General features: G+C 55.2%; 1 protein-coding gene across 1 annotated transcript; it reads right to left on the reverse strand.

The window, feature by feature from the left end:
• Window positions 1-896: 896 nt before the first annotated feature.
• Window positions 897-11,877, reverse strand: DAXX (death domain associated protein). Its single transcript, XM_083725486.1, has 8 exons — window positions 11,430-11,877; window positions 10,552-10,814; window positions 6,274-7,096; window positions 5,541-5,767; window positions 4,268-4,436; window positions 2,620-3,088; window positions 1,809-1,989; window positions 897-1,262 (listed from the first exon to the last, which is right to left on the reverse strand). Exons 2-8 carry the CDS (start codon window positions 10,726-10,728, stop codon window positions 1,203-1,205), a joined length of 2,106 nt encoding a protein of 701 aa, XP_083581612.1. The 5' UTR covers window positions 10,729-10,814; window positions 11,430-11,877; the 3' UTR covers window positions 897-1,202.
• Between the last annotated feature and the right edge of the window lie 7,981 nt (window positions 11,878-19,858).

The following is a 19,858-nucleotide window of genomic DNA, read 5'->3' on the forward strand; positions in this document are numbered from 1 at the left end:
AGGATCTTTCTAAGGGATTTTAAAAGAAATTTGAAAACAGATTTTTTAAAGAAAGTTTTTCTAAAATTTAAAAAAATATCTTTGTATTTATTTCAAGTTTATGCAGGTTAAGTCAATATTCTTAAGAAATGGAAGCTGGATTCTGACAAGAAGGGGTCGTGTGCCCCGCCTGTCCTGGGAGGACTCACTTTCCGAGGATCTGACTGGACTAGACGGCCCTCGGGATACCAACGCCCCAATTCCGCCCTGTGCTTGGCACCCGAAGCCCTAAGAGCATCTCCTGCCACATCAACTACCTCTGGGCCCCGCAATGAGCAGCATGTCCGACAGCAGGGCCTTCTTAGGGGTGGCTCCCCAGAAGGGTCTGGAAGGCACTCCCTGCCCAGGCCCCTCTGCTTCCCCTTGCTAGTAACCTCAGGTCTCCGGGTTGTGGATTCGAGAGCCATGTGGGCTGAAAGATTCCTTCAGGGGAAACCCGGAACACCCCGTGTCTTTTTCCAGTATTGTAAAACTGTGTATGTCTCCCGTTCCTCTGAGTCCCTGGAGTAGAGCAGGATTATAAAGTGCCTTTCGTCACCAAAGTAAGGGGCTAAACCCACCCCCCACTCCCACTTGGGGGGGGGGGAAGAGAAATGATAACAACAATTATGTTGTGTGTGTGTGTGTGTGTGTGTGTATATTATATATATATAAATAAAATAAAATAAAAGGAAGTTTTCTAATTTAGGCCACCGATCTGACAGAGTTGTCCTAGCCACTCTGGGCTACTCCCAACAAAATATAAAAACACAAAAAACCTCAATGGAAAGCACAGAAACAAGGAATAAACCTCCCCCCCCCCCCAGATGTGCTCTCCCCAAACCATCCCTTTAACAGAACTCACACTCACAGCAGCCTACAGAAAAATATTTGCCTATTTTTTATTCCGCCTGCTTTTTTTTTTTTTTTGCAAAATGAGCTCCCAAACGGACAGAACATCAATACCCCCACCCCCCATGGCACCCAGAAGAATACAAACACGGCAGTCCCCGCCCTTCGTCCCCCCTGCCCCCCATGCATCACACAGAAGCCCCCCACCCCCCTGAGTCCATGAAGGCAGAGTCACCATCTTCCAGCAAGCCAAGATTTTTTTCTGAGGGGGGGCTCCACCTGTCCTTCTGCTCCCCGCCCCCCAAAGTCTGTGCCAGATTGTGGTGAGGGGGCTAATCCGAGTCTGACAGGACGATGATCTCCTCCGGGTCGCACTGAGTCGCCACGCTGGCCTGCGGGGGGGGGGGGGGGAGAGGGGGGTCAGAAGAGGAGGGAACTGGTGCCCTGCACCCCCTCCCTCGCCAGAACAGCACCCAAAGGCCTCTGGCTGCCCCAGGGACCTCCCTGAGGCAGAGCAGCTGGGAGGAAGGGGGCAAAGTTTAGGAAAACTCTTCTGGCCTGAAGAGAAGTTTTTCTTCCTCTCACGTCACGGCTAGAACTCGCAGGCATTCGAAGAAGCTCAACACGGGGAGATTTGAGGTGGGCAAAATAAGGTCCTCCTCAGTTGGCATGTGGAACTCCCTGCCACAAGAGGCAGGCACAGCCAACCAGCTGGGTGAATGGAAAAGGACGTTCCTAGGCGTATTTGGCCACTATGAGGAGGGGAGGCTGGAGCAGCCACTGGCCCAATCCAGGATGCTCTGCTCAGGCGCTGACTCCCGGGGGAAGAAGCAGCTGAGCACCCCCAGGGCTGGTGCTGGGAGAGGAAGGAAGAGGCAATCTGGGGCTCCAGATTGGGGCTCTTGTGCCTGGGGCAAATCCACCCCCCCATTTAGTACCTTCCAGATGGCTGCAAGGAGGTGGCCCCGATTCTGCGGCTGGGGGCTGCCCTGGGAGCTGCTGACCAGCCCCAGGCCTGGGGAGTCGGTGCAGGTGGAGTCGGCCAAGGGGGCCGGGCTGAGGCGCCCCTCTCCGTCCTCGTCTTCCTCCTCCAAGCCAGTGCTGGGCACCTCAATGCAGCTGCCAGAGAAGAAACACACATTGACGGGGGGCTTGCACAGCCTGTATTTTGTGGTTCTATATTTTGATTTTATTCTGTGTAACGCCCTGAGACCTCCAGGTATAGGACAGCATGTGATAAAATAATAATAATAATAATAAACAACCTTCTGGCGGGACAGCAAGGAAGGAGGCAGGGAATCCCACACTCTAAGAGCAGTTGCAGAAAAGACCCAGAGGCGGAATTTTAAAAAACGTGCAGATGCAACAGCTCTGCAATTTACAGCGTTTACAGACATATCAAAGTAAGAAAAGGCAAAAACATTCCTCTTCCACCGGGCCTTGGACGCAAATGTGTCAGCGACCGGTATTGTGCTTTTGGTCATTATGTTCTGCATTTGCCTTTTATGTTGTCAAGCACCCTGTGCTCTTTGGATGAATGAAAGTATATGTTAGCATTTCTTCAAAGAGGCTCTCCCTCTGAGGGCTCAGCACCCAGGCAGGTTCGGGGCCAGCCTGGAACCCCCAGCCCCCTTGCAATCACAGAACTGCACTTGGAAGGGACAGCAAAGGGCCCTCTAGCCCCCCCTGCTTGCCCCCCCTCCCATGGAGTCTCCTCTCCCCCTTACCACCTCCTTGCCCCCCGCTCACCTGTTGGAGTCCCGCCTGCTCTGCTTGCTGGGGGGCTGCCCGTTCACCCCACGCAGGGGCCCCCCACCTGCCCCGCAGAGGCTGCCGTTGTCCTGAGCTTGGCTGCGCTTGGCTGGGGGCCTCTGGGGACGTGGCAGCTTCTGACGCAACCGGAAGACGGGCGAGGCCCCCCTGCCCCCCTGGGTCTGGTGCGGGGGGGAGGGGGTGGGGGGCGGCGTCTCGCCCGCCTCCAGCGTCAGGGCCTCCTCAATCTCCAGGAGGAACTGCTGGGAGGGGGAGGTGCCCACGGCAGGAGGAGGGTCCACAGGGGCCTGCCCCACGCGCTGTCCACGTTCCTCTCCTTGGCGCCCCTCCGGGTTGTGCTCTTCCTCGTCCTCTTCGTCCGGCTCTTCCTCCGAGGAGGAGGGCACCAGCTCCAGGGCCTCCAAGTCCATGTGCTGGTCGGCCTCCACTTCCTGGACGCCATCGTCTGGGAGGGAGGGAGGGAGGGGAGGACAGCAGGGGTATGGTGTTTTAATTTATCGTTTGGACAATTATTTTTATTGATTTACCAAATTACTACAGATCAAACTGAATTAATTCAATTTAATACCATTTTCCCGCCTTTGCTACAGACTATGCCCCAAAGACAGAAGTACTGTTTTTTTTGGGGGGGACAGGTGTGGGGGACTCCCTGGTCCTGAATGCGGTAACTGTGCCCCTGAAGGACCAGGTGCGCAGCCTGGGAGTCATTGTGAACTCACAGCTGTCCATGGAGGCGCAGGTCAATTCTGTGTCCAAGGCAGCTGTCTACCAGCTCCACCTGGTACGCAGGATGAGACCCTACCTGCCCAGAGACTGTCTACATTGGCTCCCATTTATTTATTTATTTATTTGTTTGTTTATAATATGTATCCGTTCTCATTTAGTCTCTAGATGACATCACTTCATATTTGTTGATGACATGGCATGCATTCAGCTGCTCCTTGACAACCTCATGCCGCCGCCTCGTTGTCGTCCTCGGCCTTGGCCAGGTTCCACGGGGTGCAGAGCCCATGCAGCCGGCCTGGGTGGCAGAGGCAGCCTCCCCACCGCCGCCTCCTCCTGCTCGGCTCTTGGCCATACGCGGCCGCCTCAGCCCCAGAGGTGTCCATGGCTTCAGATTGGCTGCAGGAGCTTCCTGCAGCCAATCCGAAGCCGTCCCAGCATCGCGGAAGTCAGTCCCCGCGCCCCGTGCTGGTTTAGCGCGGGGTCTGACTGGGCGGGCGGCAGGGTCCACAGGCTGGATTTATGAGCCTGGGGGGGCCGCATCCAGCCCCTGGGCCATAGTTTGCCGCCCCCTGATCTAATCCATAAGAGCATGCGTAGCTCAATTCCAAACTCTGCGCTCCTTTGTTTTTTCTCTTTCTGCTTGTGTGTGAAATGGCAGGACCCCCACCACAAAAGGCCCCTCTGGTTGGGCCCCCAGGGTCATGAAGCTCAGCCAAAGCATCCACACAGCCAATAGAGCCTGAGACTCTTAGGGTGGCGGGTTCGAGTCCCGTGACAGACGGCCTTCCAGCCTCTGCTTAGAAACCTCCCCAGGAGGAGCCGCCCCCTTCCAAAGGAGGGACCGACTCCTTCAGAAAGTGGGGGGTCCCTTCTGATGCCACCCCAGCCCCCAGCCTACCTGGGGCAGCCCCTTCCTCCTCCTCCTCCTCCTCCTCCTCCTCCTCCTCCAGGCTCTTCTGCAGCTCGGCTTCTATGTCCGACTCTGACGAAGACTCCTCCTCCTCTTCTTCCTCATCGTCCTCTTCCTCCTCCGCCCCTGCACTGGCCACGCTCCGGCCGGGGCTGCCCTAGAGAAGAGAGACATCAAGGGTCACCCTCTGATCCTGACAATGCCAGGGATGGACAGCCCCCCCCCCCCGAAAGCGCTGCGCCCCATCAAGATCTCAGAACGGTGCACAGAGCAAATTGCCCCAGAGAGACCCTTCCCCTCTAAGGAGGGGGTCTCAAAGCAGCAGCAGCTGCCCAGGCCCCTGCCTGCAGGAAGCAAACACCCGAGCAGCCCCTCCCTGCCCACCCCCGGATCCACCCTCACAGGAAGGACCCCAGGGGCCATCTAGTCTACCCCCCTGCAATGCACAAAAAAATGCATTTATTCATTTACTATGTTAAGCATGCATGTGCATAAAGAAAATATCAGAGCCATCGGGGATCTACGTGTGATGCCTGATCATGAAGAAGAGTTACTGGCAGCAATATTAAGAGAGAAAGATAATGAACTTTTTGTAGCAGAATGGAGGCCCTTTTTTAATGTCTGGAAAAGCACTGCAAACAAATGAAATCACGGGCAGGATTTGAGCTAGGGCTAGCGCAAGAAAAACAATAAAGGAACTGTACTAGAGAGAGGGGTGGGAAGTCAATACGCAAAACAATCTCTATATAATCTGAAATTAGCTTGTAAAAATTTGGAAACTCAATGAAAATTACATGGGGGGGGGAGTGTTACAGTCACAAATCTATTGGAGGAAACTGGTATCCTTAATTTCCCGGTGGAATACGGAGGTTCTTGGCAAGCCTTTGAGGTATGGCTGGAAGATGTCTGCTGAATCTCCAGGGGCAGGGAGTTCCACAGGGCTGAGCCATCAACACTTTATTATTATAATAATAATTATTATTATTTGTTGATCGGCATAAAAGGCTCCGCTTCCGAGTGTTGTCTGACTGACTCGGGGAATGGCCATCGACGCTCTTGCAGGCGGGCCCAGATGGGCTGGGAGGGTTCAGGAGCAGGGCTTTGTGAATCAATGTTGAGGACCTTGAACCCAGCCCAGCACGAGAGGGGCTCCTTTCAAAGGAGGCAGGTGGGGAAAGGCCCCCGCCCAGAAAGACCCCCCTCTGCCGGAAGCCCAGCCTGCCGCAAGGGGCACCATCTTTTCCCTGCCAAGCCCCCTCACCTCCTGGGGAGAGGCCGGCTCCCCCTGCTGGTGCCCGGGGGCATCGCTGGGCCCGGGCCCGTCTTTGCTGCCCCGCGACTCCCTCCGGCGCCGCTGCCCCTCGTCCTCGCTCCTGTCCTGCAGCTGCGCAAACTGGGAGGTCACCTCCTCCAGCCGCTGCAGGGCCTTTTCCCGGTTCTGGCGCAGGCGCCGGGCCAGCTCAGGGTCCGACAAGGCCGGGTCCGAATCTGCAGGGGAAGAGATGGGCTGGGTGTTGCAGCGGGTTGGGATGGATGACCCCCGGGGTCCCGCAAAGCTCCACAAGGCCAAGAACTCCCTGAGCCCCTGCCTGGTCTGGAGCTTTGTCAGTAGGACAATCTAAAATACGCTCAGGTGCCACAATGGGTCCGTGCGCCCGGCTTCTAACCAGAAAGGCGATGGGATGGCCGTGGGCAGAAGTACTGCTCTCTCCCCTCAGAATGGCCTCCTCTGAGGGAAATTTTCAACATTTCCCACTATTTCCATGGTGTGTGCATGTTTCTGAACTCGGAAACATCTCTAAAGCCCTACGGGAATGATGGCCAACTCCCCCCCCCCCAACGGCCTCCTCGGAGGGGAATTTCCATTTCTCCGTTATTTTTATTATGTGTGCCTATGCCTCTGAGGCACCTGTGTGTGTTCAAACAGGCCGAGGAGCATGGCGGCCGGCCTGTTGTGCCCCCTGCGCCCCCCGCCAGTGCCCCCGGGTGCTCACTGGGCCGGTACTGGTCGGTGAGGTGGCTGCCGAAGTTGTAGACGAGGTCGAGGTGGCGGCGCTCCTGGAGGCGGTTGCCCACCTCGCGGAAGGCCTCGGCCGCTATGCTCTCCATCTGGCGCTTGGGCAGACCCAGGCTGTGGCGGGTGCTGGCCTTCTGCACAGCCTTGAGAATGTCGGCGTAGTCGGGAAAGGCCTCGGGGCGGTTGATGAGGCGCTCAATGCGCCGGTTGACCTCTGGGTAGCGGGTGCCGCGGTAAGGGATGCGCTGCTCGATGACGCGCCCCGTCAGGCTGCTGCAGTCCTTCAGCTGGCAGAGGCGCTGGAAGATGCGCACCATGCGCCGCTTCAGCCGGCTCTCCTGCAGGTACGTCGAGTCCTCGCTGTCCAGCTCCTCCAGGTCCAGCTCCCGCTCCTGCAGCTTCCGGATCTCCACCTCGTGGAGCCGCAGCAGGTCCTCCAGGTAGCGGATCTGCCGCTTAGAGCCCTCGCCCGGAGCCTTGACAGCGGGGCCTGGAGCCTTCGCAGCAGGGCCTGGAGGGTTCGCAGCAGGGCCAGCAGGGGCGGCGCTGGGCCCGGGGGCCTCCGACGCCGGTAGGGGCGCCTTCTTCTTCTGGCTGTGGGCCCGGAAGACGGTGCAGAGCTCGTTGATGTAAACGTAGACCTTGGTGCTGCGCGCCTGCACCCGCGCCAGGCAGCGGCCCAGGACGTTGCGGAACTCCACCGAGGAGAGGAAGGCGGGCGCTGCCTTCTGGTGCCGCCCCGTCAGGTAGGGGATCACCTCCGGGTGGTCGGCCGTGTGCATAGAGCAGAAGGCCACAAACTGCAGAGAAAGGAGAGGAGAGGGTCAGGGGCGCAGGGAGCCCACCCTCCCACCCAAGCCTGCACCCACGGGAGTCCCCGCCAGGGACTAGAACCTTGGAGAGGTTCCCTGAAACTGGCCAAGAGAGGGGCCATTTTGAAAGGCAATCCTCTCCTGCGCCTGGGGCTTTCTGGTAGGCAGAAAAGGCAGCATGATGGAGGAAGCAGGGAGAGAAAACATTTCTCTCTCTCTCTCTCTCATAACACTCAAACTCAACCTCCAAGGACGCCGGATAGCGGGAGATCGGGGGCAGATCAAAGAAAGGCCTTATCTGCGCAGCACATTGTTCAACTGTGGAACTCCCTCCCAGAGGAGGCAGGCAAGGCCACCCGTATTCCCTCCTGCAAAGCTGCCCGAGTTCTGTGATCGTCAGGCGAGGTCTCAGGCCCGTTGGAACAGAAGGAAACCAAACGCATTGAGGACGGAGCCTGCCAGGGAGAGGCAGCCTTTTGACAGGCCCTGCCCAGAGGAAGCTGCAACGCCCCTGGAAGACTTCCAGCGTGGCTTTGAGAGAAGGCGGAGGGAATGCTCAACGGAGGAGGCCTTGTCCGTGGCGCATCCACCCTCTGCCAGCCCAAGGTCACTCCCAACCTGAACACAAGACACCAAGGGGGGCCGCTTCCAAGTCACAGAATGGTCATCTAGTCCAGCCCCCGGCAATGCAGGAATCTCAGCTCAAGCATCCAAGAGAGATGGCCGCCCAACCTCTGCTTAAAAACCTCCAAGGAAGGAGAGTCCGCTACCTTCCTGTCCTGTGCCCCCAGAACATTTTTGGCAGAGGAGGCACCTGGTTTCATTTCCCCAAAATTAGCCTCCAGAAGTGGTTTCGTCCTGCTGGCCACCTGACCTAGAAAGCTGTCTGTGGACCAACGCTGACTCCCTTGGCTTGATAGCCAGATGAGCGCTGGACCCATAGTTGCTTTCAGCAAGGCATTTGACAAAGTGCCCCATGATATTCTTGTAAAGAAGCTGGGAAAATGCGGTCTTGACTATGCTACCACTCAGTGGATTTGTAACTGGCTGACTGACCGAACCCAAAGGGTGCTCATCAATGGTTCCTCTTCATCCTGGAGAAGAGTGACTAGTGGGGTGCCACAGGGTTCTGTCTTGGGCCCAGTCTTATTCAACATCTTTATCAACGACTTGGATGATGGACTCAAGGGCATCCTGATCAAATTTGCAGATGACACCAAACTGGGAGGGGTGGCTAACACCCCAGAGGACAGGATCACACTTCAAAACGACCTTGACAGATTAGAGAACTGGGCCAAACAAACAAGATGAATTTTAATAGGGAGAAATGTAAAGTATTGCACTTGGGCAAAAAAAACCGAGAGGCACAAATACAAGATGGGTGACACCTGGCTTGAGAGCAGTACATGTGAAAAGGATCTAGGAGTCTTGGTTGACCACAAACTTGACATGAGCCAACAGTGTGACGCGGCAGCTAAAAAAGCCAATGCAATTCTGGGCTGCATTAATAGGAGTATAGCATCTAGATCAAGGGAAGTAATAGTGCCACTGTATTCTGCTCTGGTCACACCTCACCTGGAGTACTGTGTCCAGTTCTGGGCACCACAGTTCAAGAAGGACACTGACAAACTGGAACGTGTCCAGAGAAGGGCAACCAAAATGGTCAAAGGCCTGGAAACGATGCCTTATGAGGAACGGCTAAGGGAGCTGGGCATGTTTAGCCTGGAGAAGAGGAGGTTAAGGGGTGATATGATAGCCATGTTCAAATATATAAAAGGATGTCACATAGAGGAGGGAGAAAGTTGTTTTCTGCTGCTCCAGAGAAGCAGACACGGAGCAATGGTTCCAAACTACAAGAAAGAAGATTCCACCTAAACATTAGGAAGAACTTCCTGAGAGTAAGAGCTGTTTGACAGTGGAATTTGCTGCCAAGGAGTGTGGTGGAGTCTCCTTCTTTGGAGGTCTTTAAGCAGAGGCTTGACAACCATATGTCAGGAGTGCTCTGATGGTGTTTCCTGCTTGGCAGGGGTTTGGACTCGATGGCCCTGGTGGTCTCTTCCAACTCTATGATTCTATGCCTTGGACTGAACTTCACCATCCTGGGGTCCTTGACCTTTTCACCTATATGCTGATTGGCTCCCTTTCACACTCTGCTTAATTGCAGACTTTGGGATGCTGGGCTCTAGGCCAGGGTCAGCAAACCTTTTCAGCAGGGGGCCAGTCCACTGTCCCTCAGACCTTGTGGGGGGCTGGACTATATGTTGCCATGATTATGACCCACTTTTTTGGCAAAAACTCTTATTTGGACCAACCCCAACGTTACCCAAATGTGATTTGCGGGGGGGGGGGTGTTCCCTCACACACCCATGCTGCTTCCTTTGCATTTTACGCACTGACAGTTATTATTTCTCTCATAAGGAAAGGTGGGGGGCTGAGGTAAGCATGCCATTCTTGGATCCTTTTCCCTCTTCCCCACCCTGGAAGCAAAGATTGCAGCGCGCGCACGACGGACAGAAAAGGGGCTTGTTTCAAGCAGCCGCCCACCTCGCTTTTGACCCCCAGGCCTGGATGAGTCCTAAAAAACTTTGCACGCAGGCTATGCTGGCTGCCTGCATTCCCGGTCTGTCTGTGCGCCGGATCTAGAAGGGAATTGGGCCTGATCCAGCCCACAAACCTTGGTTTGCCAACTCCTGCTCTAGGCCCAGAGAGGGGAGAAGCTTTGGAGAGCTGCCCGCTGAGGCCTAGCCACAGTGTTAAAAGCTCATATACAGAATATTAGCAAAGCACCAAATGCCACCTTACACCTAGGCTGCAGTCGCCACAACAAAACATCTAGGCACCTTTTGGCAATGAAATTTGTTAATAATAATAACAACGCGTTTCTAAATGTCTGGGCAGGTTCATCTGCACAGAAATTCTTTGAGTAGGAGCCAAAAAAAGCACAGCAAACACACCACTCCTGACATCAACAGACAGGGAATTCCAGAGCCGCCGCTAAAAGACCAGTTTCTGACAAATGCGGAAGAGGCGTTCTGTGACACCTTCAACATGGCTAGCAATGACCACCCTAAGAATGCCTGAGGACTTCTTGGGGCCACGAGGGCTGGGTGCCCTGCTGCCCACGATGGAATCTGAACCTGCAGACGACACACACCATTCCTCCACCATTCCACACCACCACCAGGAGCACAGACAGACCAGCTCCCCAACTCCTGAAGGAAGAGGAAAGACCACCCCTCGTCCCCCTGCCCGGGGCGTGGCACCCTCCCCTCCCCACCAAAAAGCAGTTCTGAGTCACTAAGCCCAGCCGAGAAAGGACTGGGGGAAGGAAGCCCAGCCAGAGGGGGGGGGACAAGAAGATCCCCCCCCGCCTCGCTCCATCCCCAGGCAGAGAAGAGGGTCTCCCCACATTCCCCCCGCCTGCGGGGGTCCCCAGAACTCACCTCCGCAAAGAGCCGCTCGTTCTCCGCCTTGAGGCTGGCGGGGTCCTTCCCTTTCTGCCCCGCTGGGCCGGCGGCCTGGGCCGGAGGCTGCTGGGGCGCAAGGGGGGCTTCCCTGCTGGGGCTGGGGGGCTCCTCGTCCTCATCCAGGATGATGATGCTGCCACTGGGGGAGGCCATGGCGGCGCTGGCAGGCGGGGCTCAGCGGCAGGAGGGGCGGGCCGAGCGGGGGCCCAGCATCCCAGGCGGAGCACCCTCGGCCTCACCTGCGGGAAGGAAGGAGGACGTTAGTCCCCTGCTCGAAATGCCACACCATAGGCTGTTCTTCTTTGGGGGGGGTCTCCCCTCCCCCACCCCACGCGGCCCCAGACCCTCCCCTCCCCTCCCCGCCCACCTGGCCCAAGAACAAAGGCCCAGGCCCGGCCCGGCCCGCCGGCTGCGGCCCCTCTCTCTCGGCGCCCCTCGCCGCCCTCCGGCTTCGCTTTCGTTTCCCTTCCCTCCTCCGCGGCCAGCCCAGAAGAAATGCCTCCCTTCCTCCGACCCACTGCGCAGGACCGGAAGTTCCGCCTTTCCCGCCATCTTGCCGTACGGCCAGGCGCCGGGCGCCGGAGGCGGCTTTCCCGCGCTCGCTCTGCGGCGCTTGGCGGCCCTGCTGCGGCCGGGCGTCGGGCGCTTGGCCCGCGTCTGCCCGCCTCTCGCCTTCCCGCCCCGAAGGGGAGGCCTAGCCGAGGCCTCGGGGCGCCGCCACCTTGCCGTACGGAGGCGCCTCTTCCGGCCACGTGACCGCCGTCACCCGCCCGCGATTCAAACTCCCAAGGAGCCGTTAGGCCGGGCAGCCCCGCCCCGGACCGCTCCCTTCCCGCCGCCGCGTGAGGCCTTGCCTTAGGGGAAGAGGCCCCCTCGCCCTCCGCTCCCCGCGGCCCCGAGGAGCGCGCCGCGTCGCCCAGGCCGGCCAGTTCCCTCCATTCCGCGGGGAGAATTCCCTGGCTCAGAGGTGCTCGCGCATGCGCCCCGCGCCCTCTTCCTCTCGCGTTTCCTATTGGCTGCGCAGAGACTCGTCCGCGGCCGCCCGCGTGCCTTCGGCGCCGCTTCTCGGCCTCTGCGCATGCTCGTGTGTTCTTCCCGCTTCGTGGAGGCAGCCATCATGTTGTACGGAAGCGGAGGGGGCCGGGAGATACGAAAAGTCGGGAAGGGCTGCGAGCTTGGTGGAGACGCAGCGTCCGAGTTGTCAGGGGAAGCCTTGCGCCTCTCCCCGCCCCCAGCCAAGCTCTGGCCAAAGCCGCGGGCAGCAAACGAGCCCCGGATTAGGGAAGTCTTTTTCATCTTTTCTTGGAAGCCGCCCAGAGTTGCTGCGGAAACCCAGCCAGATGGGCGGGGTATAAGTCATATTTTTTTATTATTATTATTATTATTATTATTATTATTATTATTATTATTATTATTATCTCTGTCTGTGGACAGCCTGGCACAGAAAACTCTCCCAAAGAGAAAGAGCAGCCTCTCGACAGGCAGAAGTTCAACAGGTGGAGACACAGGAGAAGGTTCGCCTGACGAGTTTCTGTCTGTCGGGAAGCCGCTGTTCTGCCCTTGGGAGAAGGGACCTTTGGGTAGCCTCCCGATGCTCATATGCTGAACCTAAACCCTAAGCAGCCTCGGTCCAGTATACCTGAAGGAGCGTCTCCACCCCCATCGTTCAGCCCGGACACTGAGGTCCAGCGCCGAGGGCCTTCTGCTGGTTCCCTCCCTGCAAGAAGTGAGGTTACAGGGAACCAGGCAGAGGGCCTTCTTAGTGGTGGCTCCTGCCCTGTGGAACACCCTCCCTTCAGATGTGAAGGAAATAAACTATCTGACTTTTAGAAAACATCTGAAGGCAGCCCTGTTGGGGGAAGTTTTTAATGACTGATGTTTTATTGTGTTTTTAATATTTTATTGGGAGCCGCCCAGAGTGCGGGGTATAAATAGTTATTGTTGCCTAAGGGCGCCAGGAGAACCTGCAGCAGCTGGATTAGGCCAGAGGGGCATGCCTGCAGACAGGATCCGAGCGCAAGAACAAGTCTCCCCTGCTGCGGTTTCCAGCCATTGTGGGAGGGAGTTCCATAGATTAACCGATAAGTCCTTTTTTATTGAATTCTGAATCTTGCATTGTTCAGCTTCATGGGGTGTCTTACGTTACAGGAGAGATAGAAACTTTTCTCTATCCATTTTCTTCATCCATTATATTTACCATGTCATTATGTCATTTGCCTTTTTACTAAACTGTGTTAGAAATATGTGTATTAGAGAGGGGGCATGCATAATTGCTGATCCTTTTAGATTTGTCAGCAGCCTTTGACATGGTCGATCATGATCTTCTGGACCACCGCCTGGTAGACGTGGGGATACAGGGCATAGCCCGTACCTTGCTGTGCTCTTTTATCTCTGGTCGGGGACAGAGGGTGGCGCTAGGGAGGGAAATGTCGTCGCGCCACTCCTTGGTGTGGCAAGTGCCGCAGGGCGCAATTCTCTCCCCGATGCTTTTTAACATCTTTATGCGCCCCCTTGCCCAGATTATCCGGAGCTTTGGGCTGGGCTGTCAGCAATATGCTGATGACACTCAGCTCTATCTGCTGATGGATGGCCACACCGACTTGACCCCGAACACACTGGCCAGATGCTTGGAAGCTGTGGCTGGATGGTTTCGTGGGAGCCGATTGAAACTAAATCCTTCGAAGACAGAGGTCCTTTGGCTGGGTCGGGATGGCATGGGGATGAGGGACCAACTCCCTTCTCTTGCGGGGGCCCAATTAGTGCCATTGCCTTCCGTTAAGAGTTTGGGTGTAATCCTTGACGCCTCCCTTTCCATGGAGGCGCAGATTACAACAGCAGCCAAGGCGACATTTTTCCACCTTCGCCGCATCAAGCAGTTGGTCCCTTACCTTTCCCGCCCTGACTTGGCCACAGTGATCCATGCGACGGTCATCTCCAGGCTTGACTACTGTAATTCGCTCTATGCAGGGCTGCCCTTGAAGCTGTCCCAGAAACTCCAGCGGGTGCAGAATGCTGCAGCGAGGCTCCTCACGGGGTCTCTGCCATGGGAGCATATTCACCCAGTGCTTTTCAAGCTGCACTGGCTCCCGGTGGAGTACAGGGTCAGATTTAAGGTGCTGGTTTTGACCCTTCACGGCCTAGGACCCTCGTACCTACGGGACTGCCTCTCCCTGTATGCCCCACGGAGAGCCTCAAGGTCCATAAATAATAACACCCTAGTGGTCCCGGGTCCTAAGGAAGTTAGATTGGCTTCAACCAGAGCCAGGGCCTTTTCAACTCTGGCTCCGGCCTGGTGGAATGCTCTGCCTCATGAGACCAGGGCCCTGCAGGATCTGATTTCTTTCCGCAGGGCCTGTTAGACAGAGTTGCTCCACCTGGCCTTTGGCTTGGAGCCAATTTGATTCCCTCCCTCCCTCTCTTTTTTTCTTTCCTTCTCCTCCTGCATTGAGGCTACGTTTTATTTTAATGTTGTAATATTTTAATGTTGTATTTTAATTTTGTTTTTAAGTTGTAATCATTTAACTTGTTTTTATTATTGCTTGTAAGCTGCTCTGAGCCCGGCCTTGGCTGGGGAGGGCGGGGTATAAATAAAAATTATTATTATTATTAGAATTTTAAGGTCTCAAATATAGACTAAATATTCATAAATGCACACATATCTAAATATATGAATCATGTGTCTGAAATAGTACAGGAGAGCAATGCTGCAGCCGTTTTGACTCTCCCAATGACCTCAAATATTCCTCTGCAGTAAGGGAGGCAAATAGCAAAAGCCTTCCCATTGTCTTTTTGATTTCAAATCCTGTCTTAAGGGCATATTTGTGAATGAATAGGGTGACCCTGTGACCTGGATTCAGGAACTAAAGTATTAACCATCACAAAAGAATGGCCAGGCTGCCCAGGTAAAGCAATCAGTGACCATTGTCAGGTATCCTGGCAGGCAGTATTTCTGCTGGAGACTGCCTCTTATGTATGTATGAGGTGTGGTCTTGAGCTACTGGGGGGACAATTGCAAGTCTATATATGGGCTTGCACACCGTTGTTCAGGGTTCTCCTCCCTCATGTGTGCTGAGTGGGGACGCTATTGCAACAGTTCCTTGAATAAAGATCAGGCTTACTAGCTGCTTTGCTTCTCAATATACTCTGGCTGGCCTCTGTTATTTTCTCCTACCAATAGGGAACCCACATAAGGACTCTGTACGGGCTCCGGAATACCCCATAAGGGAAAGGGAGCAGTTTTTTCTGGATACGTATATAGAAGTAGTTAAAACTGAAATTACTGCCTATGCTTCGGAGTCAGAATGGTAACAAGCCCAAACCTGCTGAAAAGGAATGATTTGAAGATGACACCTTAATAAGATAACAGGAGTTTCTAAGCAGAAAACAATTCCAAATATGGTGTGCCCAATTGGAAGGCCAGGTAGCGTGTCCGTGAGCTGCTTACGCATTGCTTTAGCCAATAATATTGCAAAAATGATATGGGCGCGAGGATTGCATGTATTTACCTGAGAGAGGAGTGGCCTATAAGAGCCTGAGGGCATGTACTGTGGCCAGACCATGATGGTGGCAACAGCCTTGTGGCTGACCATTCAGCGCTGTCTTAATGATGAAGAAATCTCTGTTCAGCCTATCCTGTGTACCTGACTCTTCTTTCCTTAGAGGTTTTTGGCTGTCTGCTCCAAGGAAGGAACCTTCCGAATTTTCCTAACAACTGAAAAGACCCAAACACTGCCAATGAGCAGGTGTGTGCGTGCCCCAAGGGCACATGGAATCCGGAGTCCTTGAAGTACCTACTTGACGCTGCTTTAAAAACATCGGCGCTAGTGATCGCCGCTGCATCTTGTGGCAGCAAATCCTACAGTGGCCTGAAATCTCCCGCCTTTCAGCTTTGCTGGGTGCCCTCCTGCCAGGGATGCCCTTTGAAAGGGCTCAGAAAATCTCACCGGCCCAAACTGCTGCAGCCAGATTGCTGACCAGGACCGGTTAGAGGAAGCACATGGGTCTTGCTAGAACAGCTCTGGCTGGCTTTCATCTATAAAGCCCAACATGTCTGAAGGATCCAATTGCCTCCCGTGGAAGCTGCCCAGGCTCAGAGATCTCCAGGAGAGACCCTCGCTTGGAAGTGCTACACCCCCAAACAGGCCACTGGCCATCAGACCCCTAGGATGGGGAAACTTGGGGTTGCAGTTTCTCTGCTGCCCCCACCCCATTGCAGACAGATCAGTGTTTTGCAGTACAGTGGTGCCTCGCAAGACGAAAATAATTCGTTCCGCGAGTCTTTTTGTCTTGCGATGCTTTTTGTCTTGCGAAGCACGGTCCGCCGCAACTGCGCCTCTTTAAACGGCTTTAGGAAAAAAGCGAACAAACTCGCAAGACGTTTTCGTCTTGCAAAGCAAGCCCATAGGGAAATTCATCTTGCGAAGTGATGCAAAAACCGAAAAACCCTTTTGTCTTGCACGTTTTTCGTTTTGCGAGGCATTCGTCTTGCGGGGCACCACTGTATCTCCTCCCTGGCCTGAAAACGAGATGAGTGGCGCAACACCATCATTGCCTTTGACTGGGTCCTTGACTGTTTTATCTTCTCCCTGCCACCTGCAGGTGAGGCAGGGGTTGTGCTGGACTCAAGAACCGACTGGATGAGAACCAAGCTAGGGAAGCTCTCGGCCTGCTCTTGATGCGGTCCCTTGGGAGGAGCGGGGACATAGCTTAGGGTCCTCCTGGATCCTTGGCTGGCCCTTGAGGCTCCCTTGGACTCTGCGTTCCCCATCCCAGGCCCTTCTTTGTGTGCCTCCTCTGCGAGAGATCAAGGGGGTGGCAAGACAAGAGCAGGTCCTTGTCTTGCGGTGGCTCCCCATTTGCAGGAGGCTTGCCGGTGCCTTCACAAGACACCTTTGGGCACCAGGCGGAAACGTCCCTCTTCAAGCAGGCCTTGGGTTGATTACACAATCTGTGGTCTTTTAAAGAGTGTGTGAGAGAGGGAGCTCTTGTTTTGTTAGTTGTTCTGGTATGCATTTGTGTGTTTTGTCCTTTGAAGGTGGGAGGAAGAGGTTCTTGGGACAGGGCTGGCACTGTCAAGGCAGCAGGCTTTGGGGGAACCTTTTCTATTCCCTGCCCCACCACTGATTTTCCCTCGCAAGTGCTGTTTCAGCAGACCTTTGTGAGGCCAGTCTGGGGTCCTTTGTCTCCTGACCTGACCTGCTGTAAGGCTGCTCTTGCGCTGCTCGACTGGGGAATGGTCTCCTCAGGGAGAGGGACTCTTCTTCCATGGAGGTTTTCAAGCAGAGGCTGGGTGGCCATCTCTCAGGGATGCTTGAGCTGAGATTCCTGCATTGCAGTGGGTTGTACTAGATGACCTCAGGATCCCTTCCAATTCAACAATTCTATGATTCTGTGATCCACAATCTGAGTAAGCAAGCACAGAAGCACCCAAGACCCTGCCCTTGAGGAACACCCCCCCTCATTCCAGCCCCCCCCCGGCTCCCTCTGCTCTGGCCCCCCAAGCAAAGCACAATGGAGAGCTTTGCATCCACCTTCCCTCCTGCTCTCAGCTGCTGCTTTTATATCTATATATATCTGGTGCTTTTGTCTTGCTGGCCATTTTTAGAATTGCACTCTTTCACGCTTGCCAGTTGCCTCGAGGTCACTTGCTACAAATAAATAAAAGGTGAGGCCTGCAGAAGAAGTGCCACTCGGTATCTCTCAAGTTATCAGCAAGAGGAATTCAAGGGCCCAGATCCCTGCCGCTCGCCCACTTGCGCCTTGCATGGCATGGCTGACAGAACCAGACCCATGGCACTTCCCTCCCTCTCTCCGGGGGGCTGACCTGTTAGCCTTGGCTGGTCCTTCCAGCAGCAGTGTGGGTCACCCAAACACCCCCCCTCCCCATAGTGTCTGAGCTCTGGGGCAGGCTGTCTTTGATGGAAGACTTTGATGGAAGTGTGTGAAAACCCACCTTGCAGCTGCTCCTCTCCTAATAATAATAATTTATTATTTATACCCCGCCCATCTGGCTGGGTTGGCGGCTCCCAACCAAATTTGAAAAACACAATACAGCATTAAACATTAAAAACTTCCCTCAACAGGGCTGCCTTCAGATGTCTTCTGAAAGTCAGATAGTTGTTTATTTCCTTGACATCTGCTGGGAGGGCGTTCCACAGGGCGGGCGCCACCACCAAGAAGGCCCTCTGCCTGGTTCCCTGTAACCTCACTTCTCGCAGGGAGGGAACCGCCAGAAGGCTCTGGAGCTGGACCTCAGTGGGCTGTGGTCATGGGCTGAAGATGGGGACAAGCTCCAGAGCCTCCTGGGGGTAGTAAAGGAAGGAAGGCCACCCCTCCCTCTATCCCTCCCTCCCTCCCTTGGGATGGGGATGCTTTCGGTTGGCAGCGTAGTGGCAGGTTCAGAAGTAGAGGGTCCCTTCCCAGCCACCCCTCTTGCAAAGTAATGCAACCTTCTAAGAAGATACAATCATCATTGAACTGTAGAACTGTAGAGCTAGAAGGGGCTCCGGGGGTCATCTAGTCCAACCCCCTGTAATGCAAAAATTGTAGCTGAAGAATCCCTGGCAGGCAGCCACCCAACATCGGCTCTAAAACCCCCTTCCCAGGTCCCCCATCAAACAGATTTTAGGAAAGAGGAAGGTTGCCGGTTGGGCGCGCGCGCCAAGTTCAAATGTACAGGCGAGCGGCACAGCAGGTAGCCCGGATAGGGAGCCAGGTCCTAAAGCCCGCCGGAAGGAGGGGCAAGAATCAGGGGGGTCAGCGTCAGAAGAGTCCAGAAAGGATGAAACCCCAGCGGGCAGGAGGGCCCAGAGGAGGAAGGAGCTAAGGAAGAGGTGGAGCAAGGCTAGAGTCTTAAACTGGTGTGGAAGGGAGGAGATTCAGACGGAGCTTCGCCGGTCTAGGGTTTAAGACGTAGAGCTGCACGCTGTGGCTTTGAAATGGAAACTGAACGTCAATAAGACTTTTGTATATAACTACAGCCGGGCGTTGGTCCTCTGTGAGCTGGGACACAGGGGCGGCTCTGACAGGTGCGCCCCCCCAATAGAATTATGCCCAACAGAGCTTGCCCCACCTTCCCTTGAGAGTGAGGCCCTTGCACACTCACGCTCCCAAATACTTTGCTCTGGCCACCCACAACTCTAGAACCCTTCCTGGGGGGGGGGGGCAGAGAACAGTTGGGGGGGCTTCTGGGTGAAGTTCTCTCTCTCAGCCCAACCTGGACATGGGCAGACGCTGCCCCCCCCCCCAGCAGCCAGAAACTTGCCAAGTGCCCACTGCAAGGCCGTCCACTCTCTCGTGACTCCAGGAGTGGGGAAGCCCCTGAAGCTGGGGCACTTGCCCCACAGAAGGCCCCCCATCCCACCCCTCCCCCTGCCTTTATGGCTGATGTGGCATAAAAGACCAATTGCTTTTTATTAAACATTTTCGTCTGTTTTCACCACACACTCCAGAAAAAAAATGAGAAAAAAATAAATTTGACATAAAATAAACTTGAGAGCTTGAGAGAGAAAGAGAGAAGATGCCTGGGGAGGCCGGAGTGACCTGAACCCCCCCCCCCTTCCAAAGGGAGGAAATATGTACACAGGCTCTGAGTTCAAGAGAAAGAGAGAGGGGGGGGGAAGGAGGCAGAGAGAGAGAGAAAGAGAGAGAGAAGGAGCAGCTCTTCATATGTACAGTACAAATCCCGCGGTAATTACACCAGGGGGGCAAGTCCGTGGGGAGCAGGCAGCGGGGACTTCACATATGTACAATCTCTTTATATTATAATAATAATAATTCATCATCATAATAATACGTATAAATATCTACGGTGCCCGCCTGAGCCACCGTCATTGTCCGGGGGTGGGGGGGGAGAAAGAAAGAGGGGAGGGGGAGGGAAGGAGAGTCCTTACAAAATAAATATGGGGGTCAAAGAGGGCGGAAATGGTTGGGTGCTCAAAGCGGGGCTGGGGGAGAGGGGCTGGGGCGATGCGCAGCGGGGAGGGGGGGAGAAAACAGCCACGACAACCACGAACTCTTGTGCCGAACACTTCTCACCCTGCAGCAGCTCAGCTCAGGAACCAAAAGCACAACGGGCAGGCGGGCGACGGACAGGGGGGCCAGCAGAGCAGCAGCACCACGCCAAGTGGGGGGTGGCCCCCGCCCCTTTGCTTCTCTCTGGGGGGCAGGGGGTCCCCACCCATCTCGAGGGCCCCGCTTTGGGCTGGCTGGGCAGTTCAAAAATGGCTTCTTTGAGAGACAGAGAGAGAGAGTTGGTCAAGCCCCCTCCCCCGGTCGGAAATGG

This window comes from Podarcis gaigeae (genome assembly GCF_964106915.1).
Source record: "Podarcis gaigeae genome assembly, chromosome: 2".
In the NCBI taxonomy this organism is placed as follows: Eukaryota; Metazoa; Chordata; class Lepidosauria; order Squamata; family Lacertidae; genus Podarcis; species Podarcis gaigeae.